The sequence below is a fragment of the Hippopotamus amphibius genome, chromosome 2, assembly GCF_030028045.1.
Source record: "Hippopotamus amphibius kiboko isolate mHipAmp2 chromosome 2, mHipAmp2.hap2, whole genome shotgun sequence".
In the NCBI taxonomy this organism is placed as follows: domain Eukaryota; kingdom Metazoa; phylum Chordata; class Mammalia; order Artiodactyla; family Hippopotamidae; genus Hippopotamus; species Hippopotamus amphibius.
Genome location: NC_080187.1, coordinates 29,018,165 through 29,043,769, shown reverse-complemented (window position 1 = coordinate 29,043,769; position 25,605 = coordinate 29,018,165). Strand labels below are relative to the sequence as shown.

Sequence of the window (25,605 nt, the reverse complement as noted above, 5' to 3'; positions counted from 1 at the left end):
GGTAATAGGTGCTCTCTCTCTTCTCCTCATGCTACTGCCAAGTACCTTGCAGGTTCTCTATAATGAGAATGAAAAAAGTTTGAAATGCTATATGTCATTATGAAAAATTTTGAAATAAAGGCAGAAGTATAAAAATAAGTTAAAGTAACCAAAATCCCAAAATAATTCTCATTTCAACAATGTCGAAAATGCTCACAATCCAATACTTTTTCCATTCACTTGCTAAAGAACCTTTTGTTAAAAAGATGTGTTACAGCTCCCTTCACATCGTTGTTTCTTAGACTGTAGATTAAAGGATTCATCATGGGAGTCACCACCCAATAGAACATGGATATAAGTTTGTCAGTAGCATCCATGCCATCTGGATTAAGTGCCTCTTTAGACTTGGGCTTCATGTACATGAAGAGAATAGTTCCATAGAATATTATCACCACAGTCAGGTGGGCTGAGCAGGTAGAGAAGGCTTTGCTTCTGCTCTCAGAAGTGCGGATCTTCAGGATGCTGGAAATGATGAATGAGTAAGAGATCACAATCAAGAGCAGGGGCATCAAATTGAACAAGGCCGTGGCCACAGGCATGATGAACTCATTGCCCGAGATGTCAGCACAGGCCAGTTTCATGACAGCCAGAATTTCACAGGAGAAATGATTGATGACATTATTCCTGCAGAAGGGCAATTGCATGACAAGTGCAGTTTGTACTACAGAGTTGACAACTCCTATGATCCAGGACACAGCTGCCATGGGCACATAGGAATCCTTGCTCATGATGACAGAATATCTCAGAGGGCTGCAGATAGCCACATACCGGTCAAAGGCCATCATGCCCAGGAGCACACACTCTGTGGTCCCCATGGCCAAGCCAAGGAACATCTGAGCTGCACAGCCAGAGAAGGAGATTGTCTTTCTTTCTGAAAGGAAAGTCACTACCATGGGGGGAATGGAGGTGGTGGTGTAGCAGATGTCCAAGAAGGAGAGGTTCCCCAGGAAGAAGTACATAGGGGTATGAAGGTGGGAGTCTAAGATGCTGATTAAAATAAGGGTGCCATTGCTCAGAAGGATGACCACATACATTATTAAGATGAGCACATAAAAGAGTAGCTCAAGCCTTGGGTAACCAGAAAGCCCCTTCAGGAAAAATTCCACCGGAATGGTTTGGTTTTCCCATTCCATTGTATTTTTTTTTTCACCTGTAATACATTAGAGTATGTTAAGATATAATACCTATTCTACTATGATTACTTTCAACTGTGTACCAATGTAAAAGTACCATATACTCCCAGAAAAAATAAAAAATAGAAAAGGAAAAGACCAAAGAAAGAAGAACAGAAATAAAGTGGACCAAATAGAATGAAGGTATGAATAAAGAGAGGGAAGGGAAGAGAACCTAACATGTTTCAAGCTACAGGCAATATGTCATGTAATTCATTCAATCTCATCACACTCTGGGAAAGAGGTGCCATTATCCACATTTTACAATAAGTAAATCAAAGCAGAACTCTTAAGTTAACTTGACTAAAGTAAGTACACAGCAGAGGTAAGATTCAAACCGACGTCTTCCTTGCTGAAGCCTGAGCTTTTGGCCATATTTGTCATCACATAGGTTAACTAGATGTTAAAATAAATATGAGTACTGTATTATGGATAACTGAACAATAAACTATTTTTATTGCCTACAGACCACCACACAATAGATCAATGATCTTGTCACTCTTACAGATTACACTCTTATGCTTATTATCTGTCTTGTCCATTAGCATGTAAACTCTATTAAGGCAGGTACTTTTTCCTGTTTATTTCCACAGTCCCAGCATCTATAATATAACAGACACAGAGATAGATGTTCAGAAATATCTGTTGAATAGGTGCATAAAGCCAAGGCCAATACGATGACCAACATCTCTTACTCTGTGTCCGTCCTCTGCTATTTATTTTCTTTGTGCCTAACTTCGTCTAGGCTGAATAGCAACCCTATTAGGCAATCACTTTATTATTAGCATCGTCCTTCTCATTATAAAAAAGGAGGAAAATAAGGCACAGAAAATTTAAGTATTTGCTTAAGGTCAGTGTCATATAGCTAAATAAATGGTAGAGCCAGGACTTAAACCCAAGCCATATGGCTATGGAGTTCAAACTCTTAACTTTCATTTTGCAGAGAACTTGGCTCACAGGCTAGAATATCTTGTAATCTATTTGACAATACTAACATTTCAAAAGAAATATCAGATCAGAAAGGTGATTGGTCAGAAAGAGGCAAGATTTCAACATGGTGATTTGAGAGCAGTTTGATACTTTATGTTTTTCTGGAAATTATTCATTTCAATCACATATATATATATACATATATACACACACATATATATATATCTATTTTATGTGGTCACCCTTTATGAGAAGTTCTGACTCCTTTTTCACTATTTTTTTAAACATTTTATTTATTTATTTATTTATTTATTTATTTATTTATTTATTTATTTACTTTTGGCTGCATTGGGTCTTCATTGCTACCCGAGGGCTTTCTCTAGTTGTGGCAAGCTGGGGCTACTCTTCGCTGCAGTGCTGGTCTTCTCATTGCAGTGGCTTCTCTTGTTGCACAGCACAGGCGCTAGGCTCGCAGGCTTCAGTAATTGTGGCACACGGGCTTAGTTACTCTGCGGCATGTGGGATCTTCCAGGACCAGGGATTGAACCCATGTCCTCATCACTGGCAGGAGATTTCTTAACCACTGAGCCACCAGGGAAGTCCTTTTTTTTTTGACATTAGATAAGGCAAATCCTCTCTCTCTCTTCTTTATTAAAATTGTCAAAATTACATCTTTACAATCATGACTTTTTACCATGAAAATATTATATGTCTGCTTCTTCATTTCTTTTTACTTTTTTCAGTAGTGTTCTGTAATTTTCCTTATAAAGATGTTGCATGTTTCTTTTTATTTATTTATTTATTTTATTTATTAGTCTCACTAGAGATTTTCACTTATAGGTTTCCTTCAAAAAACTTTTTTTAATACTTTTTGATAGATTTCTCCTTTCCACTTTTTCTCCTCTTTCATTAACTTAGGTTTTTGTTTTTCTAATTTTCTCTAAACTTATTTGGAATTTCTAAATTCATGAAATAAGAAAAGAATTTCCTTAATATTTTATCTTTTTTCCTCTTTTTAGCTTTAAGGCACTTAAAACACTTTGTTTACTATAGACTTAGATTTTGATATAAAATGTTCTTGTCATTGGTTTCCAGACAATTTTTTTCTTCTTTTTCTCTTTGAACCAAGAGTTATTTTATCTAAATATGCACACCTAGAGATTAGGTATTTTTGTTCCATTTTTATTATATCCAATTTATTTTATTATGATTAAAGAACATGAGCTGTAATTCTAAAGTTATGTATTTTGGGCAGCCAATTACTTGATCTATGTTGTAAATGTTAATGAAAAATGTGAATTCTCTTTGGAAGAGATATACGGTTTTATATATATATACACACAATACATGTATACATATAATCAGTTTTATTGAATGTCATAGTCAAATCTTTGAGATTATTTTCTGTTATCTATTGATATATTTAATCTCTTCTATATAAATATTTGTAATCAACTTTTACTTGTACATCTAGGATTATTTTGTATATGCTTAGTTCCTCTGTTGTTTAGTGTGTATCTGTTTATAGCTGATCATTTTCTTCATAAATTGTGCATGTTATCATTAATTGACCTATTTTTATCACATTAGGTACTTTAAAGTTAAATTCCACTTTCATGATATTGATATTACACTTCTGTGTAATATCCTAGATACATTATTTTAGTTTGCTTTTGCCTGCTCTCTCTTGTGCATCCCTTTATTTACAACATTTCTTTTTGCTTTGTTTAAAGTATGCTACTTATAACTAACAAATACCTGGGTTTAAGTTGTTAATCCCTTTTTACAGTCACTGCTTTATGAGCATATTCAGTCCACTCACTTTAGAATATAATTATAAATGTATTTCATTTCTTTCTTTCCACATACTTTATTCTTATTACTTACTTAATTTGCATTATTTATAGTTCCTACTTCCTTATTTCTGCTGGATGATTAAATTGTCATTCACCATTTGTTTGCCTTAACTTGAACACTTTACTCATTTTTTCCATTCCATAAGTGGTTAGTTACCCTCTTTCTCTACTTTCATAATTTGCCTTACAGACCCAAACATTTGCTCATAAAAATTAACTATTTTTTCCACTAGACTGCTCTCTAATCTCCTAAATTATCCCTCAAATACAAAATGAAGATAGAACTGCAAGAATACTTTTATTCCTCAATTTCTATCCCCATCCCACAATTTCCAGATGTTACTAATATAATTTAGAAGAATCAAATTTAGATAAATTTGGATGAATAAAAAATATATATTAAGTATATACATACATATGTATATATGAATTGTGACTATTATTGTTAATTGACATATTATTCTATTTGGTACATGTATATATTGAAAAGGGTGTTTAAGAAACTTAGTGACCAATCTCTCAGGGAACTTCCACAGAAAAATTTCATATCACTCACTGTGACTTATATTTTAGGTAGCTCTGCACTGATGTCTCATAGGGATGAGACATGGTTTCATCTCTAATGACCTTGTCTCCTAACGTTAAGAAGACAGGCACTCTGATACATTCTCAGTGGACACACAGATTGGTATATCCTCTGTGGAGGACAACTTGGCAGTACTTAGCAGAATCACATATGCATGTATATAATCACTGACCACAGATTTACCTCCAGGTAATTATCACACACTTATGCTTATGAATGTGCAAAGTGATTTACATACAAACTGATTCATTAAAGTCTTGTTTGTAATAGCAGATGTGGAAGCAATTTAAGTTTCCACGAGAAGGGGACAGAGAAATAATGGAATACCAGTCTGCTATCAAAAAGATTAAGGGGGTTTTGTGCAATAACATGGAAAGCTCTTCAGAACTATTAAGTGGCAAAGTAATGTTCAGAACAGTATACATAGCACAGTCTCATCTCTGTAAAAAAGATTTTACATGTATTGTATGCGTGTGTATATACATGCACGCACACATACACACACACATTTTTGCCCCCACACAGAATGCCTCTAGAGAAATAAACAGGAATAGCTTGTTATCGCCAGGAAAGGAAATGAATAGTTCATGAACAGAAATGGAAGATAGGCTGTTTACTCTATATTACTTAGCACCTTTTTAAAATTTTGATCCTTGTGACTATAATACCTATTCATTAAATACATAACATTTAAGCTAAAAAGTTCTTGCCTTTCAGATGCATAGCATTTCTCCCTTCACTTTTCCAATGGTACACAGCATCAAACCATCCATTGTCATGGGACACAACCACATGGGTTTAAAAATTGTTCTAACTTGTTCAGAATCACATTCTAAATGGGAATTGCTGAAGACTAACAGGTCCTTTAAATATACTCACATTCTGAATACTCAAGATACTTTAAGTAGTATCATTAGGATTTCCAGGCCCATATGGATCTCCTGTCCCTCCATCAAGCTGCAAGCTATCCTCTGACCTGCTTTAGGGTCTGTCCTTCTATCCCATGTCATTTCCTCTCCATTAAAAGTGATACTGCTTTTATGAGGTAGTAAAACTCCTAGAACAACATTATAGCTCAATAAATGTTAACTATTATTCTTGTTCCATTCTCAAGTCCAAAGAGCCTTCCCTCTTCAGAGTCCTTTGTCCATCTAACTGTACAAGGTACTTTGCTCTGAATCTCAGGTCCATCTTCTCAATATCAGGACGTAATTAGTCGCCTCAGAATAACCCCAAACCCAACTTGATTTCCCTATTCTAAACTCATCCCCTGTCCACAGCTGTAACATTTTGTAGCTTTAATCAAATTTGTATTTTATTAAAATTTTTCAGATTTTCTAGGTTAGGGTATAAACGACTTGAGACCCCAAAGAACATTAGGTACATGTGGAGTTCATTGAATAATGGAGGTTATACATACACCTGTAAAACTCATCACTGCAAAAACTCTTGTTCCATCAGCTACCTCCATGCTACATGATATTCTATCAAGCACATTCCATAGTATTGTCAAGACATAGGCCTTGGAGGCAGGTTTAGTTTAAATGGCATCTCTGCCCCTTACTAACCAGGTTGGCCTGGGCATGTTTCTGATCATCACCTTTCCTGGCTATAGCATGAAGACAAAGATAGCACCTATACCAGATATTTTTTGATAAGATTAAATGAAACAGTGTATATTTTTCAATTAGCACAATAATGGTTTCCACTGTTACTAGTTTCTTTTATGCCTCTCTTTCATAGTTCTTCCTTCTGTTAGAGTCTTTTTACATCTTTGAACCTGTCATCATTGTCTTTCCAGAAGGCCAGGTATATGTAGCTTAAACGCTTAATCAGATCACACAGTGTTTTAACAAATGGTATTATTTTCATCTTACAATCAAATCCTAATAAACTTTATCATAGCATATAACACTCCAATCCTTTATCACACTTCGATCCTTTGGATGCCAGCAAATTAGGTTGCAAAAAGGAAAAATCACCCAAAAGATTCAATTCACTCCATAAAAAAATAGGGTTTTAGGAAGGTGTCAGCATGTTCTTTGTCTTAAAAATATGGCCAACTTTTTTGACTGAGATTATTGTAACATTTTTAGCAACCCTATAACATAAAAACATAAGAGGAAAAGTCACTCATTTTTACAATTATAACCTAATAATAGAAAAGCAAATATTCAAAATAGTCACCAATTGTGTATGCAGACACACTAGGATAATGCTCGAGCACATCTCTTTCTGGTTATTTATGCTTTGGTAAATCATCTTTTTCAGATCTCAGGAGATGATTATGTTCAGTTTTTTTTTTTTAATCCAAATTGCAATTGTCTCCTTCTCTGGTAATCTCTACATAAAGAGTCCCTAGCACAGTACCTAGCACATAGTTCACCTTGTTCTCAGTTGACTGAACCAGATGGATCAGAGCTGTTACTAGGGGACTAGGAAAGACTTGTTAGTTACGAATTTTATACCACAGGACACACATTCTGCTGTCTACTGTATAGTGAGCCTTAATTAGTTAAAAATAACAGAGTGTCCAAATACTGTGTGATGCTCTAAAAAGCTACACACTGACAAAAAGTAATTCATACCTGCTGGGAAAATTCCTCTCAGTTTGTTGCTCAATTGCCTTTGCATGCAGAACTGCTCTTTTGGTCCCATAGCTCTTTTTTTTTTCCCTACTACATCTCAGCAAACAGATCCTTAAATTCCAGTTACAATACTCGGTCTCTCTTCAGTGAGAAAAACATCTCAGTTTCAAACTTGACACCTTTAACCCACCAGCACAACTGTTACTTATAGTTGATAAAATTTATTTCTTGTCTTTGCAATAACTTACCTCCAAACTAGATATTGCCACTCTTTCTAAGTTGCAGCAAAAACAGATATTTTTATCTTTCATTTCTACTTGAAGTCTATATTCATGACTCCTCATTAGTAGCTGAACCTCTAAAGAGGCAGCTATTGGTGAGTAATCGTTTTGCCATGGAAACTCATTGATTTGTTGATATTTATAGAAATATGATTGTTGCAGCTACAATAACTAGGATAATTCCCCCCTAGTTCAAATAAAACATCATTAGATTCCAGTTCAAAAGAAAAGAAAGAAAGAAAATTAGTATTTAGCAATAAATTTTAGAAATAGGGCAATTTGCCCCTGAAGCGCAGGCTGAAACACGGCCCCATTGTGGAAACCCACAAATACCTAAAGAACCTGCTTCAGGTTAGGACACAATTTAAATGTTCTCAAGGACCTTTCTAAACCTTTGTGCACGATTTTAAACTGCTTCAGAGATGAAATACGTATAAAACTTGTGAGACTTCTGAAATAAAGCCCTATAGACCCAATTACAGAGAGTCTATTACTCAACTTGATGCACAGAATTAGAAGGGGGCTTGTGTAATGTCATCAAAGTTTCCCCAGTTGAATTCTCTCTCTCTCTCTCTTCTATCTGTGTCTTTCTATCTCTCTCTCTCTCTCAATCTCTCCCTACCGCCTCTCTGTTTCACATATACTCCCAATCACATAAACACACACACACCATTTTAGAAGTATAAATGATTATTTACTGTACAAAATTTTTGTTTACTTTATAGATATACCTTATAGTAAATGTTGAGTTTTTAAATAAACATATTTATATTGCAAATTTCTAAAAGTGATACATACTCTAAAAGAAAAAGAAAAAAAATTTAAAAGGAGGAAAGAGAAAGAAGGGAAAAGAAGGGAAAGCAAGGGAAAAAGAATCGTCAGGCAATACGTAGAGGTGTAAAGAACAAAGCTGAAAATAAATTATAGATATAATTAAACAACCTGGTAATAAACATAGTTCAAAAAGGAGGCTAACCTTCCTTATAAAACAATACAGTAACTCATGCTAAACGATTTCCACCTTTCTCCTGAGCATCCACTGAAGCACCTTAAGGCTGGACACTTTTGAATACTTTTTTTTTTCATTTTCCTTTTCTTGTTTCTTTCTTTTCTTTATTTTTTAAATTTATTTTTAACACAGAAAGTTTAAATTATTTTGTTAGCATAGAATTCTAGTAGTGAAACAGTGGGTCAAAATAAATGAAGATTTGTATGAATCCAAAGGATACTACTACTATATGCTCCCACCAGTATTATCGTGTTGCTGATTTTCTCTTGCTCTTTTAGATTTCTTTTCTTTTCTTTTCTTTTCTTTTATTTATTTATTTATTATTTTTTGGGGGGTACATAGATTTCTTTTCTAATTTAAAGGGCTTAATGGCATCTCGTTTCAAAAGTCACCTTTAAAATATTGGAGATATTTAGCCTTTCTGTGTGTTTTAAACAGCTGTATTTTCTTTTACACGTGTTGTGTACTCATGTCCTCCACCAATATTTCTATTAGGTGTTATATATTTTCTAATCACTTCCACCTACATAATATTTACGGCATACCTACTCAACAAAGCTCACAGTAAGAATCACTGTGAATGTAAAAGTGCCCAAGACATAGTCTCTACCTTCAATAACACAATAGGTAGGGAGAAAAATATCCATGAAATCAGATGATTTCAACAAAAGGTGGTAAATGCTGCAATAAAAATGATGGCTTGGTGTGCTATGGAAGTATAAATGACAAGCAACTCACAATCAAGAAATAATTTTCAGGAGAGGTGACACCTGAACTGATTCTTAATTTGGGAGTAAGAATTTGAGACAGAAGTAATATAGGGAAGGACATTCCAAGAAGAGGAAAATAACATCAAGGGTGAAAGACAAGAAATGGCATGATGAACACAGGAAAAGAAAATATCTCAGCATCACAGGAACCTAACTAAAGAGGCAGATGGGGGTTAGCGGAAGATGAAACCAAACAAACCATTGCAAAGAGGGCCTCATTTGCCGTGTCAATCAGGGCTTAGTTACAAATGACAGAGTACACTCTGGATGATTTAAGCACAAAGGAATTATTTCATTTACTATGATTATTAAATGATAGTGTGGGGGTGTTAACATTCCTTCTCAGCATGCTCAAGAAACATGTTTTCGGACTCACAAGTCCTAAGAAAAATTGACAAACTGGAAAGACATTAAAAGCTTTCAAAATAAATTTTCTGAAGGAAAACCCTCTAGAGGCTCAAGTATTAAATAAGTATATCGATATTATAATAATAATGTTTTTGCCCAGGAAATTTGAACACGTGGGTACATCAAAACAGGGGACTTGCCATTCTTTCCTTCAGACCTTAATTCTATAACACCGAGGCGGGGAAAACACTTCTGGTGTTCACCTCTGAGGAGAAATATGCACATTAAAATTTCTATTTGCTTTAATTGATTTTTCTAGCTGAAATTTATAAATTTAATATAAGATGAGGACTCAGATCACTAATCTCATAGACTTTATTGAAGCAGCTGAACTCAAGCTGTGAAAAAAAACAAAATTAGAGTCTTAGTATGCAGGATAGCCTGTGAGTCAAATATAATATGCCTGACTTCAGAGGTTGTCCACCTTCCTGGAATTCTTAGGGGAGCGGGGGAGTCCTGTGAGCTGCTGTATGGGAACTAATAGGTTCTTATAGCCTATTTTGTCAGAGTGTGAATCTGATACTTCAATGGTCTCAGCCTTTGCCATCACATTTAATCTGTGAATAATGATGATGGAAGCTAGAGGTAATTAAGTATAGTTCATGAATGTTTACTAGTACTTCTACTAAAATTAAAAAAGTAAACTTAGAAAAATAAAAAGAATATGCCCCAAATTCCACAAACATTTAATCCTTATTTGTCTATGTAAAATATGTTTATGCCCAACATGCTCTGAATTTAAAGACCCATCAGTATAAAAGGTATCCAGCCAAATGGATTTCCTAGAATGTGGCTCACTCCTGAACACACTTTCTCATTCATCATGGGCTATAAATTAGAAGTGTTCTCTTCAGATAGAGTAAAACTTTGATGAGAAAGCCAAGGAAAATCAAGATAATGTTACCTCCTAACACCTCTCAATTCTCTGCTTCCTCAGATTACTAAGTTAAATTTCCTCAGGATATCAAAGAAATCTGGCTTCTTGTAAATCACACTGATACGACCCACCATCCAACTCAACATTTGTCCATATTTTTGCATAGACTTGCAGACTGGATTTCAAACTTAGTTTTAATATGCAAAATTTTCTTTATCCTACAAATTACGTGTAAACTGAAAAAAATTAGGGAAATAAAATGGACATCCAGATTTATTGCAAAGGCTCACTCCAAAGCCCCATTTACCCACTCCCTCTATAGTCCCAAATGTTCACTATCCTTAGAGTTCCACAGGGAAAAAAAATATTCTAAATACTGAGCAACAAAATAGTATTTACTGGCTTAGGACTATTTGGAGATTAATGGGAAACTACAACTGGAATGTGGGTGCAGTATTTTGGGGGAATTCTGTTCATATCATTTCATAACAGATAGCTTTATTTATTTTGAAAGGTTTAATGAAGCGTTACCTATGAAATAATGTTGTATAAAAAGTGAATATAAAAAAGCATATAGCACCCAATTCTAATACTGCAATGAATATAAACTATCTTTCATAAAGAATTAGAGTAATTGTGAACTCCAGGGTTAGAGTAATAGGTGCTCACTCTCTTCTCCAATCCCACTGTCCTGTACCTTTCAAATCCTCTATATGAACATGAAATAATTTTGAAATGCTATATGTCATTACTGAAAAATTTTTAAGAAGTACAAAAGTGAAAAAACAAGTTAAGGCAACCAAAATCCTGACATAATTCTCAAGTTTCAAAAATGTCCAACATGTTCACAATCCAATACTTTTCCATTCATTTTCTAAAGAACTTCCTGTTAAATAGATGTGTTACTGCTTCCTTCACATCCTTGTTTCTGAGACTGTAGATTAAAGGATTAATCATAGGAGTCACCACACCATAGAAAATAGATATAAGTTTCTCAATAGCATCCATGCCATCTGAATTAAGTGTCTCTTTAGACTTGGGCTTCATGTACATGAAGAGAATAGTTCCATAGAATATTATCACCACAGTCAGGTGGGCTGAGCAGGTAGAGAAGGCTTTGCTTCTGCCCTCAGAAGTGCGGATCTTCAGGATGCTGGAAATGATGAACGAGTAAGAGATGACAATCAAGAGCAGGGGTATCAAATTGAACAAGGCTGTGGCCACAAGCATGATGAACTCATTGCCCGAGATGTCAGCACAGGCCAGTTTCATGACAGCCAGAATTTCACAGGAGAAATGATTGATGACATTATTCCTGCAGAAGGGCAATTGTACCACAAATGCAGTTTGTACTGCAGAGTTGACAACTCCTATGATCCAGGATGCAGCTGCCATGGGCACATAGGAATCCTTGCTCATGATGACAGAATATCTCAGAGGGCTGCAGATAGCCACATACCGGTCAAAGGCCATCATGCCCAGGAGCACACACTCTGTGGTCCCCATGGCCAAGCCAAGGAACATCTGAGCTGCACAGCCAGAGAAGGAGATCGTCTTTCTTTCCGAGAGGAAGGTCACCAGTGTGGAAGGAATGGAAGTGGTGGTGTAGCAGATGTCCAAGAAGGAGAGGTTCCCCAGGAAGAAGTACATAGGGGTATGAAGGTGGGAGTCTAAGATGCTGATTAAAATAAGGGTGCCATTGCCCAGAAGGATGACCACATACATTATTAAGATGAGCACAAAAAAGAGTAGCTCAAGTCTTGGGTAACCAGAAAGCCCCTTCAGGAAAAACTCCACCAGAATGGTTTCATTCTCCCATTCCATTTTACTTCTCTCTTTCACCTGTAAAAACTCAAATAATTTTTTAAAAAGTAATTGTTTATTTACTATGGTAAGTTCAAGTTCACCAATGCACAAATATAGAAATTTTGCATGAACCCAATGAGAACACAGAAGAAAAACATAGGGAAGGGGAAGAAAAGAGGAAAGGTAAGGGAGTAAAGAAGTAAACAGTACAGGAAGCTAAATATGAGGGAGAAGCTATAGTACTGATCACTCTTTCTGAACCAGCGAGTGTGTATGTGGTTTTTCCACGCATCACCTCATTTAAACCCCACAATTTTTATCATTTTAAAGGTAAGGAACTTATCTAAGTTAAACTAAGAGAGTTTAAGTCTAAAGTCATATAGCTGATGTGTAGCAAAGCCTGGGCTCAAAATCAAGCCTGCTTGTTGTCCATAATTAGCTGAGATTCAGGCAGCCTAGCTCCTGGGTCAGGAAGGCTCCACAGTAACCCACTGCATACTGCAATGCTGCAAGAAGTGGGTCAATCTGATGGAAGAACGATCAGCAATAAACCCAACCAGTGTTACTGATTGCCTGATTGCCCAAAAAACAGGTGCAATGCATGTGAAGTCCCGTAATCTAAAGTATCTTCCAATGCAGATACCTTTCCTAGTGAGAGGTAGAGTGACTTGTTAAATTTATTTTTTAATTACCATACAGTAGAATATCCAATAAAATTGATTTTGTCTCTTTCAGCTTATGAATTTTAAAACATATACAGATTCATATAACTATCACAATTATCAGGACATAGACGTTTTCTCCCCTAAAGAACCCCCTTGTGCTATCCCTTTATAAACACTCACTTCATCCATTCATAAATCCTGGCGAAGAGGTATATGCTTTTTATCCCTATAGTTTAGCCTTTAATGAATGCCATATAAAAGAGATCACATGAGCCATTTCTGTCTGGCTGCTGTTACTCAACATAAATCCTCTGATATTCATCCAAGTCATTATTGGTGAGTAGTACTCCATTGTTTTGATATACTACAGTTTACCTCTTTACCTGTTGAAAGACATTTGGCTTGCTTCCAGGTTGGGGAAACTATGAATAGGCTGTTGTTTATGCCCAGATTTTTGAATGAACACAATTTTTCATTTTTCTAGGGGAACAATCCAGGAGTGGCATACTAGATGATATGAGACACGAATATTTAAATTTATAAGACACTGTCAAGCAGTTTTCCAGAGGGGCTGCATCATTTTTGCATCCCAGTGTATGAGAGTTCTAGTTGCTTCCCATCCTGATCAACAACTGACATTGTCAGTATATATATGTTTTACTTATTCTAACAGGAATCTGGTGATATCGCATCAGGATTTTCATTTGCGTTTCCCTAATAACTATTGTTTGGGGATTTCTTGTTATTGTTCTATTCTCTTCAGTAAAGTGTTGTGCATGTCTTCTGCCCATTTTAATTGGGTTGTTTGTTTTCTTACTGTTGAGTCTTGAGAATCTATATCTAGCGCAGCTATGAAACATTAACAGATATATGCCTTGCACATACTGTCTACATGTCTGTGACTTGTCTACTCATTCTCATAATGGAAAAACCTTTACCTGCCATTTTAATTGGCTGCTACTTAAGTCTAATGGAAGGGGACATACAGAAAGACTATGACCAAGAAGACATCTTCCAACAGGTCTGTTCTTTGACACCTCTCACTTGGAGTGACTCCTCAGGGAGATATCACCCAGGGAGCACAAACAATAGGTTCTGCATCCAAAGACCTTGCCTCATGAAGTCTCAGGCCCTTCTTTAAATTGTTCTTCAGAAAGAGCACCCCCTTCCACACACACACACACACACACACACACACACAAATTTGCAGTAATATTCTTGCTCAAGGACACAGAATCCACTGAAACTGCTCTAATTCATTTACAAAACAAACAGGCACTTAACTTATAGACCATTTCTCCTTACTCAAAAACTTGGCACAAAATTTAGGTCTGAATTGAATCCTTTGGACCTCTGCAACCAGCTTCTAATCACCTATATCTGCTTTTGCCCACTATTAGGGTACTTCTCCCTCATGATATTTTTCCCTAATTTCAGTCAACCCAACCTTTTATGCTTTTGGATTTTCTTATATCCTAAAGATGCATGCTTTTTTAACTCTAAGTCCCAGATTCACCTTCTTAATGCTAGGTGATAAATAAAGGCCCCAAGGCCAAATTACCTGGTAAATGATGACTGAGAAGCAGTTTTACTCCATAAGCTCACTTAGTCTATTGAAAAGAATATCCAATATTTTGGTATAAAGTTGAGATTTTACTGACATGCAGATGTGCTTTAATAATTCCATAAAAAGGTTTTACAAACAATAGATAACTTCTAGCATGAAGTCCCAAGAGGTTAAAAATATTACATCACAATATATACAACTATACCCTCCACGGCCCCAACCACAGAGAGGAGTAGGCAGCTATGCAGTTTGGAGAGAAATATGCTTTGAGATGGCCTTCACGCTGGACAGGCAGAAGCTCAAACCACAACCCAGGAAGAAGCGTGCTTCCTGAGCAAGTCTGTGCTGCAGAAACAGCCAAAGGGGCCTCCACTTCCAGCTTTCCCAGCTTCACCTCTTTCCACACTTATCCCACCTGGGGGCCCTCACCCACTAAAAGCTGTAGCTTCAGTCCATGCTGCTCCACTCAGGCCTCACTGAAACCCTGTTGTGAGTGGACTGGATCGATGACAGGCCTCTGTCTTTGTGAAGAATATATGAACACACACTATACATGATTTCTGTATGGATTAAGCCTGTCTCTGGCCAGCAGTGACCACAGGGCTAAGGTCCTTCATCCATATTCTCTGTGATAACAGCGCCAGGAACTAGCTATGTGACCTTGGGCAACTAACTTTTGCATCTCAATGTTCTCACCTACATACCATGGGGGTTTTAATAGTCTCATTGTGGTGTTCTTGGGAGAAAAGAATTTTAAATGCATATAAAGCATCTGGCATACGATAAACACTGTTTTGGTTTCCTTCATCTTCCATTGACTTATTCATTTTTTCAAGTTCTTTCACATTTTCTGTCACCAGTTTTATACTCTTACAAAAGTACTTTTAAATTGTTATCAATCAGATCTGTTCAGGTATCTGGTTTCTTCTTACCCAACCATCTGACTAATTGTCATCATACATGATATGATACTGATGCATGTTATACCAAACTCTACACACTTTGTAATGAACAATGTTGTATCACTATAGCAAAGGCCAACACCACTGAAAACAAGGAACTCACATTGACATTTTTTTAAAGGATATTTCAATTCATTCACCTAAAAAATTAAATGAGTTGTGTGTGTGTGTGTGCGTGTGTCACAAATATTATATCTAAAGTTACCACACGAATGCATCTCCACCAACAACAAAATAATTAAAAGTTCTCAAAACAATTCTCCAAATACTCATGCACACATCACTATGAAAGTCAAAATTCTTTCCTGTTAGCTAAGGACTCATTGTTCCTCTTTTCCTTTTTACACAATTCAAAAGGTTTATTTAAGAACAGGTAATAAAGTTTTCCAAATAGCACACCCAGTGAGAGGTTCCAGGACAGGGACTGTCATCTGTTCATGATTAGACCTGGAAAAACATTTACAAACCAAACTAAAGAGAACTGAATTGGTGCCATGAGGTAAATTGTTACCTAATCGCAATTTGGTGACACCAGCCTACTCTATGTCCTGGATAAGACTGCACATCTGCTGCCCATTTTACAGCAACCTCTTGGATCAATAAGAAATGACACCACTAGACATGTAGGCACTTACACTGAAGCAAGCACAGGAAACTATATTCTGACTAAATGAATCTTTATTCCCAGTAAGATAAATTCTAGACCTAAATATCCATATTTTTTGGATATTCAAATTACATCAGATTTCAAATTACTCTTTGGGTCATGTTTTTCATTTTGCTCCTCTTTCTCAGTATATTGAAGAAAATATCATCTTAGAATTTTTAGAACTCTTATTCTCTATAGACTCTTCGTAATAAGAAATATTCTATCACCAAAACACATGGCTTATTTTGACTCACTTCACTGAACTGATATCCCCTTGGATTTGTGGTATTAGTATGTTTTCAACAATTACCTTAAATGGAAGGTCAGCTTGCCTCCAAGGTTGCAATACACAGAAAATTGTTTTGCACTGGTCTTCTATTTGCAGCCTATTGTACAAAATTTTCCATGGGGTTGATAACTTTCTGATGGTGTTACCACTGAGGAGCCACAATGTCACAGGACTTCTCCAGAAAACATTGACAGCAAAGGTCTATTTCAAAATTGTTTTAAAAGCTTCTATACATTAGAGCCAAATAAGATTGTTTACAACAGGAGTATATTTTTTTTTCTGCTAGTACAAAAGTAAGAGGAAAATGAATATTTGAGAATATGGAAGATTTCATTGCCCTTCAAGCCCTGGTAGAAATACTGCATCATTGTGAAGACTGAGGAAATTCTCTAAATAATTTTCTCTGGGCTCAGGAAGGCAATTTAAACATTTCTTGCTCTCAGGGATTCATGAAATTTTCTAAGCCATAACTTTAAATTGCTTCAGGGAAAAGATGTTTAAAAACTTTGAAAACTTCAAGAATAATGCCCTAAAGACTTAATTATATTAGATGCATCACTGTATTTCAAATAACCAATCTGAAATCTTGAGAATGTGTCTTATCCCATTCTCAATCTATTGTCATATACTGCTGGAATCCTTAATCCAAACATACTGCAATGGTTTTGTCCAGACCTTTGTTCATCTTACTATGTCTTACTGATAATATAGCAGAAAGACCTCATTTAGCTACATTAAATCTTAGTTATTAATAATAATATATAATAAAGACAAATTTCTAGGTACCATTTTAAGAATTATATATATTTAGTTATTTAATTCAAATTTTTTAATTTGTTAATTAGTGAGTTGAGAGAAAAAGGGTTTTATTGCACAAAAAAATCTAAAAATTACTGCAACTGGCTCTGAAACTCAGAATTTACATGTGCTATGTGAATATGAGTGGCATTTTGAAATTCACAAGAAATTTGGAACTTTTAAACCATGTAATGAAAGCCATCGAGCTATTCAGTTTTCTTACTGTAACTCTGCAACCTAATTTGTAACTCAATCCCACTCCATACTATAACCACCTCCAAAGAATTTACCTAAATACATATACCCAGATTAACTGACATATAGTCACCATCTACCTAATTCACACAATTAGGAGGTAATAGGGAATACATATACATATGTATTTACATACATATATATATACACACACACACACACATACACATTTCAGGTGCCCTCAGCCATTCTTCACTTCTGCAGGCAGTGTTCACCTCTCCTTGAACTGCTTCACCCAAATAGTGAACTTGTTCACCACAAAACCACTAAACTAGGTATAACAAATTTTAACTAAAAGCCTGAAGATAATGCGGTAAAGAGCACACAATTGGACTGGAAAGTTAAAACAGGTGTCCAGCATCATTGTTTCTGAAGTTCATTGACCTGATTGCAAAGAACTGCTTTCTGAACATCTTATTAGGTCCTGGTCTGCCACCATATGGTTAAGCTTCCTTTACAAAAACAGAGTTCTTTAACCATTTCTTCCTTTCTTCTCCGCAAGTCACAAGGGGTCCTCAAAATCTTATGTCCAGGTATAGGAGACGGAAGCAGACTCATGGATTTGGTTTTTTGTTTTTTTTTTTTAATTTATTTATTATTTTTTGGGGGTACACCAAGTTCAATCATCTGTTTTTATACACATATCCCCATATTCCCTCCCTCCCTCAACTCACCCCCCACCCTGCCCGTCCCAGTCCTCTAAGGCATCTTCCATCCTCAAGTTGGACCCCTTTGTTATACAACAACTTCTCACTGGCTATCTATTTAACAGTTGGTATTATATAAATGTCTGTGCTACTCTCTCGCTTCGTCTCAGCTGCACCTTCACCCTCAGATCCCCCCAAACATCGAGTTCTCCAGTCCATTTTCTGCATCTGCGTCCTTGTTCTTGTCACTGAGTTCATCAGTACCATTTTTAGATTCCATATATGTGAGTTAGCATACTATATTTGTCTTTCTCTTTCTGACTTACTTCACTTTGCATGACAGACTCTAGGTCTAGCCACCTCATTGCATATAGCTCCATCTCATCCCTTTTGATAGCTGAGTAATATTCCATTGTATATATATGCCACATCTTCTTTATCCATTCATCTGTTGATGGGCATTTCGGTTGCTTCCATGTCCTGGCTATTGTAAATAGTGCTGCAGAAAACATTATGGTACATGTTTCTTTTGGGATTATGGTTTTCTTTGGGTATATGCCCAGGAGTGGGACTACTGGATCATATGGTAGTTCAATCTGTAGTTTTTTAAGGAACCTCCAAATTGTTTTCCATAGTGGCTGTACCAACTTACATTCCCACCAACAGTGCAGGAGAGTTCCCTTTTCTCCACACCCTCTCCAATATTTGTTGTTTCCAGATTTTGTGATGATGGTCATTCTGACTGGTGTGAGGTGATACCTCATTGTGGCTTTGACTTGCATTTCTCTGATGATGAGTGATGTTGAGCATCTTTTCATGTGTTTGTTGCCCATCTGTATGTCTTCTTTGGAGAAATGTCTATTTAGGTCTTCTACCCATTTGTGGATTGGGTTCTTTGCTTTTTTGGTATTAAGCTGCATGAACTGCTTGTATATTTTGAAGGTTTATCCTTGGTCCGTTGTTTCATAGGCAACTATTTTTCCCGTTCTGAGGGTTGCCTTCTAGTCTTGTTTATGGTTTCTTTTGCTGTGCAAAAGCTTTTAAGTTTCATTAGGTCCCATTCGTTTATTCTTGATTTTATTTCCCTGATTCTAGGAGGTGGGTCCAAAAGGATCTTGCTTTGATGTATGTCATAGAGTGTTCTGCCTATGTTTTCCTGTAGGAGTTTTATACTCTCTGGCATTACATTGAGGTCTTTAATCCATTTGGAGTTTATTTTTGTGTATGGTGTTAGGAAGTGTTCTAATTTCATTCTTTAACATGTTGCTGTCCGATTGTCCCAGCACCACTTATTGAAGAGGCTGTCTTTTTTCCATTGTATATTCGTGCCTCCTTTGTCAAAGATAAGGTGCCCATATGTGTTTGGGCTTACTTCTGAGTTCTCTATTCTATTCCACTGATCTTCCTTTCTGTTTTTGTGCCAGTACCATACTGTCTTGATCACTATGGCCTTGTAGTATAGTTTGAAGTCAGGAAGCCTGATTCCACCAACTCCATCTTTCCTTCTCAAGATTGCTTGGGCTATTCGGGGTCTTTTGTGTTTCCATACACATCGTAAGATTTCTTGCTCTAGTTCTGTGAAAAATGCCATTGGTAATTCGATCGGGATTGCATTCAATCTGTAAATTGCTTTGGGTAGTACAGTCATTTTCACGATGTTGATTCTTCCAATCCAGGAACATGGTATGTCCCTCCATCTGTTTGTATTGTCTTTGATTTCTTTCATCAATGTCTTAAAGTTTTCTGCATACAGATCTTTTGCCTCCTTAGGCAGGTTTACTCCTAGGTATTTTATTCTTTTGGTTGCAATGGTGAATGGGAGAGTTTCCTTAATTTCTCTTTCTGCTCTTCCATTGTTAGTGTATACGAATGCAAGAGACTTCTGAGCGTTAATTTTGTATCCTGCTACTTTACTAAAGTCAGCAATTAGTGCTAGCAGTTTTCTGATAGAGTCTTTAGGGTTTTCTATATATAATATCATGTCACCTGCAAAGAGTGACAATTTTACTTCTTTTCCAATTTGGATTCCTTTGATTTCTTTTTCTTCTCTGATTGCTGTGGCTAAAACTCCCGAAAAGATGTTGAATAATAATGGTGAGAGTGGACACCCTTGTCTTGTTCCTGTTCTGAGAGGGAATTGTTTCAGTTTTTCCCCATTTAGACCGATGTTGGCTTTTGGTTTCTCATATATGGCTTTTATTATCTTCAGGTAATTTCCTTCTATGCTGATTCTCTGGAGAGCTTCTATCATAAATGGATGTTGAACTTTGTCAAAAGCTTTTTCTGCATCTATTGAGATGATCATATGGTTTTTATCCTTCCATTTCTTGATATGATGTATCACATTGATTGATTTGTGTATATTGAGGAATCCTTGCATCCCAGGGGTAAACCCCACTTGATCGTGGTGTAGGATTTTTTTAATGTGCTGTTGGATTCTGTTAGCTAGTATTTTGTTGAGGATTTCTGCATCAATATTCATCAGTGATATTGGTCTGTAGTTTTCTTTTTTGTGACATCTTTGCCTGGTTTTGGTATCAGGGTGATGGTGGCCTCATAGAATGAGTTTGGGAGTGTTCCTCCCTCTGCAATATTTTGGAAGAGTTTGAGAAGGATAGGTGTTAGCTCTTCTCGAAATGTTTGATAGAATTCACCTGTGAATCCATCTGGTCCTGGGCTTTTGTGTATTGGGAGATGTTTAATCACTGCCTCAATTTCCATACTTGTGATTGGTCTGTTCACAGTTTCTATTTCTTCCTGGTTCAGTCTTGGAAGATTGTATTTTTCTAAGAATGTATCCATTTCTTCCAGGTTATCCAATTTATTGGCATATAGTTGCTTGTAGTAGTCTCTCATGATCTTTTGTATTTCTGAGGTGTCCATTGTTACTTCTCCTTTTTCATTTCTAATTCTGTTGATTTGCATCTTCTCCCTTTTTTTCTTGATGAGTCTGGCTAATGGTTTATCAATTTTGTTAATCTTCTCAAAGAACCAGCTTTTAGTTTTATTAATTTTTGCTATGGCTTCCTTCCTTTCTTTTTCATTTATTTCTGCTCTGATCTTTATGATTTCTTTCCTTCTGCTCACTTTGGGGTGTCTTTGTTCTTCTTTTTCTAATTGTTTGAGGTGTAAGGTTAGGTTGTTTATTCGATATTTTTCTTGTTTCTTAAGGTAGGACTCTATTGCTATAAACTTCCCTCTTAGAACTACTTTTGCTGCGTCCCATAGGTTTTGGGTTGTTGTGTTTTCATTGTCATTTGTTTCTAGATATATTTTGATTTCCTCTTTGATTTCTTTAATGATATCTTGGTTGTTTAATAGTGAATTGTTTAGCCTCCATGTGTTTGTATTTTTTGCAGTTTTTTTCCTGTAATTGATATCTAGTCTCATGGTGTTGTGGTCTGAGAAGATGCTTGATATGATTTCAGTTTTCTTGAATTTGCCGAGGTTTGATTTGTGACCCAAGATGTGATCTATCCTGGAAAATGTTTTGTGTGCAATTGAGAAGAAGGTGTAGTCTATCGTTTTTGGATGGAATGTCCTATAAATATCAGTTAAGTCGAGATGGTCTAATGTGTCATTTAAAGCTTGTATGTCTTTATTTTCTGTTTGGATGATCTTTCCACTGATATAAGTGGGGTGTTCAAGCCTCCCACTATTATTGTGTTACTGTCAATGTCCCCTTTTATGGCTGTTAGCATTTGCCTTATGTATTGAGGTGCTCCTATGTTGGGGGCATAGATAGTTACCATTGTGATATGTTCTTCTTGAATCGATCCCTTGATCATTATGTAGTGTCCTTCCTTGTCTCTTGTAATTGTCTTTACTTTCAAGTCTAATGTGTCTGATATGAGTATTGCTACTCCAGCTTTCTTTTGACTTCCATTTGCATGGAATATCTTTTCCCATCCCTTTACTTTCAGTCTATATATATCCCTTTGTCTGAAGTGGGTTTCTTGTAGGCAGCATATAGAAGGGTCTTGTTTTTGTATCCATTCAGCCAGTCTGTGTCTTTTGGTTGGAGCATTTAATCCATTTACATTTAAGGTGATTATTCACATGTGTGTTTCTATTACCATTTTCTTAATTGTTTTGGGTTTGTATTTGTAGGTGTTTTCCTTTTCTTGTGTTTCCTACTTAGAGAAGTTCCTTTAGCACTTGTTGTAAGGCTGGTTTGGTGATGCTGAATTCTCTTAACTTTTGCTTGTCTGGAAAGTTTTGATTTCTCCATCAAATCTGAATGAAATTCTTGCTGGGTTGAGTATTCTTAGCTGTAGGTTTCTCTCTTTTAGGGCTTTCAGTATATCCTGCCATTCCCTTCTGGCCTGCAGGGTTTCTGTAGAAAGGTCAGCTGTTATCCTTATGGGTTTTCCCTTCTATGTTATTTGTTGCTTTTCTCTTGCTGCTTTTAATATTTTTGCTTTGTGTTTAATTGTCATTAGTTTGATTAATATGTGCCTTGGTGTATTTCTCCTTGGGTTTATTCTGTATGGGACTCTCTGTGCTTCTTGGACTTGGTGAATTATTTCCTTTCCCATGTTGGGGAAGTTTTCCACTATAATTTCTTCAAATATTTTCTCAGACCCTTTCTTGTTTTCTTCTTCTTCTGGGATGCCTATAATTCGAATGTTGGTATGCTTCATGTTACCACTGAGGTCTCTGAGACTGTCTTCTATTCTTTTTATTCTTTTTTCTTTTTCCTGCTCTGTGGCAGTTATTTCCCCCATTCTATCTTCCAACTCACTTATTCGTTTTTCTGTCTCAGTCATTCTGCTGGTTATAGCACCTAGAGTATTTTTAATTTCAGTTATTTTGTTATCCATTGCTGTTTGTTTTTCTGAGTTCTTATGAACTGTTTCTTGTACTTTCTCTCTTTTGTTATCGAGATTTTGTATCATTTTTACTATCACTACTTTGAATTCTTTTTCAGGCATTTTTCCTATTTCCTCCTCATTTATTTGGTCTTGTGGGTTTTTTTCCTGCTCCTTTGCCTGCATGGTGTTTCTTTGTTTCCTCATGGTTGTCCAAGCTTTTGGGGTTGCTTGTCCTGGTGATAGAGGTGTTTATAGAAGACTGTCCAAGCCTCAGACCAATGTCCAAGTATTGGATTAAGCAAATACTAAGTCTAGGAAACACATACATGTATAAGACACAAAATTACTGAATCCATTAGGACCTAAGGCTCTGGAAAGACCTGACAGAATCCCAGTGTGCTATCATATATTCAAAGAGAAACCCAACAGAAATTGACAACTGAAACAGAGGAAAGCAGAGACAAAAGCAAAAGCAAATGAACAAATAACACCTTACACATACAAACACTAATCCAGGGAGATTTTGTAAGCTGGTATCAAATATAGAAAAGAGCTAGAGTACCACCAGATAAAGACAAAAACCTAATATTAAATACCAAGGTGGTGCATCATCTGGAGAATAGAGCAAGGAGTCTGAGCAGACCAATAGTGTTGCTTATAAGTATGTTAAGATAAAATAAACTTAAAATGGCTGGAAGAAAGGGGAACAGAAGAGCGTAGTGTGATTGGAAATATGCAAATAAAAAGAAAGGAACAGAAATGTATAAAAGATAGGGATGAAAGGAAAGTATGAGAGATATATTGTCCGTACTACCAAAAACTTAGCTAGATATAGAAGTATATAAAAAGGCAAAAAAAAAAATAGAATAAAAATATCATTAAAAAATTATGTTATAAAACTTGTAGATCCCTTAGGATTATTCTGTGACCAGCAGAGCTTCCTTTATTGTTCGTCTGTAAGCATCAGTGTGTGGGGAGGGAGAGGGTACAATAGTGGCTCCTTTCCCTGGGAGTGAGTGAGCAGTGGCGCACTATTGTTTCAGTGGGGCGTGGAGGTGCCTGTTGCAGAGGGACGCAGGTGGCTCCGGTGTAAACAGAAAGCCTCAGAGTTGGGCCTCTCTCAAGTTTTTTTTTCTCTGCAGCCTCCCTGCTGCCAGAGTTCCAAGGGATTTTAATCTAGCCCCGCCCGAGTTCCTGAGGGTACTCGTTATCCCTGAGCGCCTTAGGTGGCCCACAGGGCATCTCTCCACTGCCTGTTGCAGAGGCGCCAAAAGAGAGAGAGAGGCTATGCCCGCGGCTCCTCCCCCCCGCCCGTGAGCCTGCAGCATCCAGCCGCTATCATGGCCCGGCAGCTCTCAGGGGCAGGCACTCCTCGGCACAGACCTCTTCTTTCCTGTCTGCTTGGTCCGTCACCTTACTGGCAACAATGTTTCTCACCCTGAACCAGCTCTCTGGTTCCCACACTCCCGCTCCCAGACCCTCTGTTCAGCTGTGGATCGACGTCTCGGTCTGGGAACGCTGAGCTGCAGTGCGGACCCTCCGTATGTTTCTCACTCCCTCCCGTCTGCCACAGCTCCGCCGCTTCACCCTCTTTGAGCCGTCATAGATGCCTCCCTACCGGTTATGTCGGGCTCCTTGTGGTCCTTTCTGGTGTCCGAGGCTGTCTCATGGATTTGGTTTTGTGCAGTTTGCTGGCTGCACCCGGCGTGTGACGAGCCGTGGGATTCAGTTCTGTGGAAAAAACAAAGCAAGCATGGGAGAGTGGTGAAGAGATGGATGAGGGACGAAATCATATCAGTTTCTCAATCTTGAGAACTGCCTAAGGTGACTCTACTCACTCTCCTTCAATAACCTCAAAGCTGCAGATATCTTGGCATCTGACCTGCCAGGATGAAGATGTATTATTCCTAGCGAGCTAGTTCACTGTTACTGTATAAAAATGCAACTTGGAGAAGAAAGATGGTGGCGAAGTAGAAGGACATGGAATGCATCCCTCTCCACAGATGCATCAGGAATATACCAAAAGACGCAATAATTCCCACAAAGAACCAGCTGAACACCAGCAAATGACCTCAGACACCAGAAAGGACTGCAAAGATCCCGACATAACTGGGTAGGACATGGGGAAAAAAAGAAAAAAAAAAAAAGGAGAAAGAGGAGGAGAAGAAAGGAAAGGGACGGTCCCACACCCTGGGGCCAGGGGGATCTGAAAGAGAGGAGAGATTGCCAAACTCAGGGAAATGTCCCTTATCTGATGAGGAAACCCCTTCTCCAAAGGGGAATTTCCCTGGGTCAGAAGCGAGGCATTTGGGACTGTTCAAAGAGGGTGAAGCAGCTGAGCTGTGGCAGACAGGAAAGAGTGAGAAACACACTGAGGGTCTGCACCATGGCTCAGCATGTCTGGACTGAGACAGTGGTTCACAGCTGAACAGGGGATCTGGGAGCTGGAACATGGGAACCAGAGAACTGGTTCAGGGTGAGAAACATTGTTGGCAGTGGGGAGACGGACTGAGAGGACAGAAGAGAAGAAATCCGTAGCGGAGAGTGCCTACCACAGAAAGCTGGGCAGCCAGGGCGGCGGCTCAATACTGCTGACTCACAAGCAGCGGGGAGGAGCCACGGGTGTAGCCTCTCTCT

General features: G+C 37.2%; 2 protein-coding genes across 2 annotated transcripts; both read right to left on the bottom strand.

Annotated features, from left to right (window-relative positions):
• Positions 1-215: 215 nt before the first annotated feature.
• On the bottom strand, positions 216-1,172 carry LOC130845762 (olfactory receptor 13C9-like). The gene has a single exon (XM_057723434.1). It carries the CDS (start codon positions 1,170-1,172, stop codon positions 216-218), a length of 957 nt encoding a protein of 318 aa, XP_057579417.1.
• Positions 1,173-11,383: 10,211 nt separating this feature from the next.
• On the bottom strand, positions 11,384-12,340 carry LOC130845696 (olfactory receptor 13C9-like). Its single transcript, XM_057723284.1, has one exon. The coding sequence runs from the start codon at positions 12,338-12,340 to the stop codon at positions 11,384-11,386; it is 957 nt and encodes a 318-aa protein (XP_057579267.1).
• Positions 12,341-25,605: the final 13,265 nt, after the last annotated feature.

Coding starts and splice junctions, on each gene's coding strand:
- LOC130845696 (XM_057723284.1), bottom strand. CDS start 12,340: ATGGAATGGGAGAATGAAACCATTCTGGTGGAGTTTTTCCTGAAGGGG.
- LOC130845762 (XM_057723434.1), bottom strand. CDS start 1,172: ATGGAATGGGAAAACCAAACCATTCCGGTGGAATTTTTCCTGAAGGGG.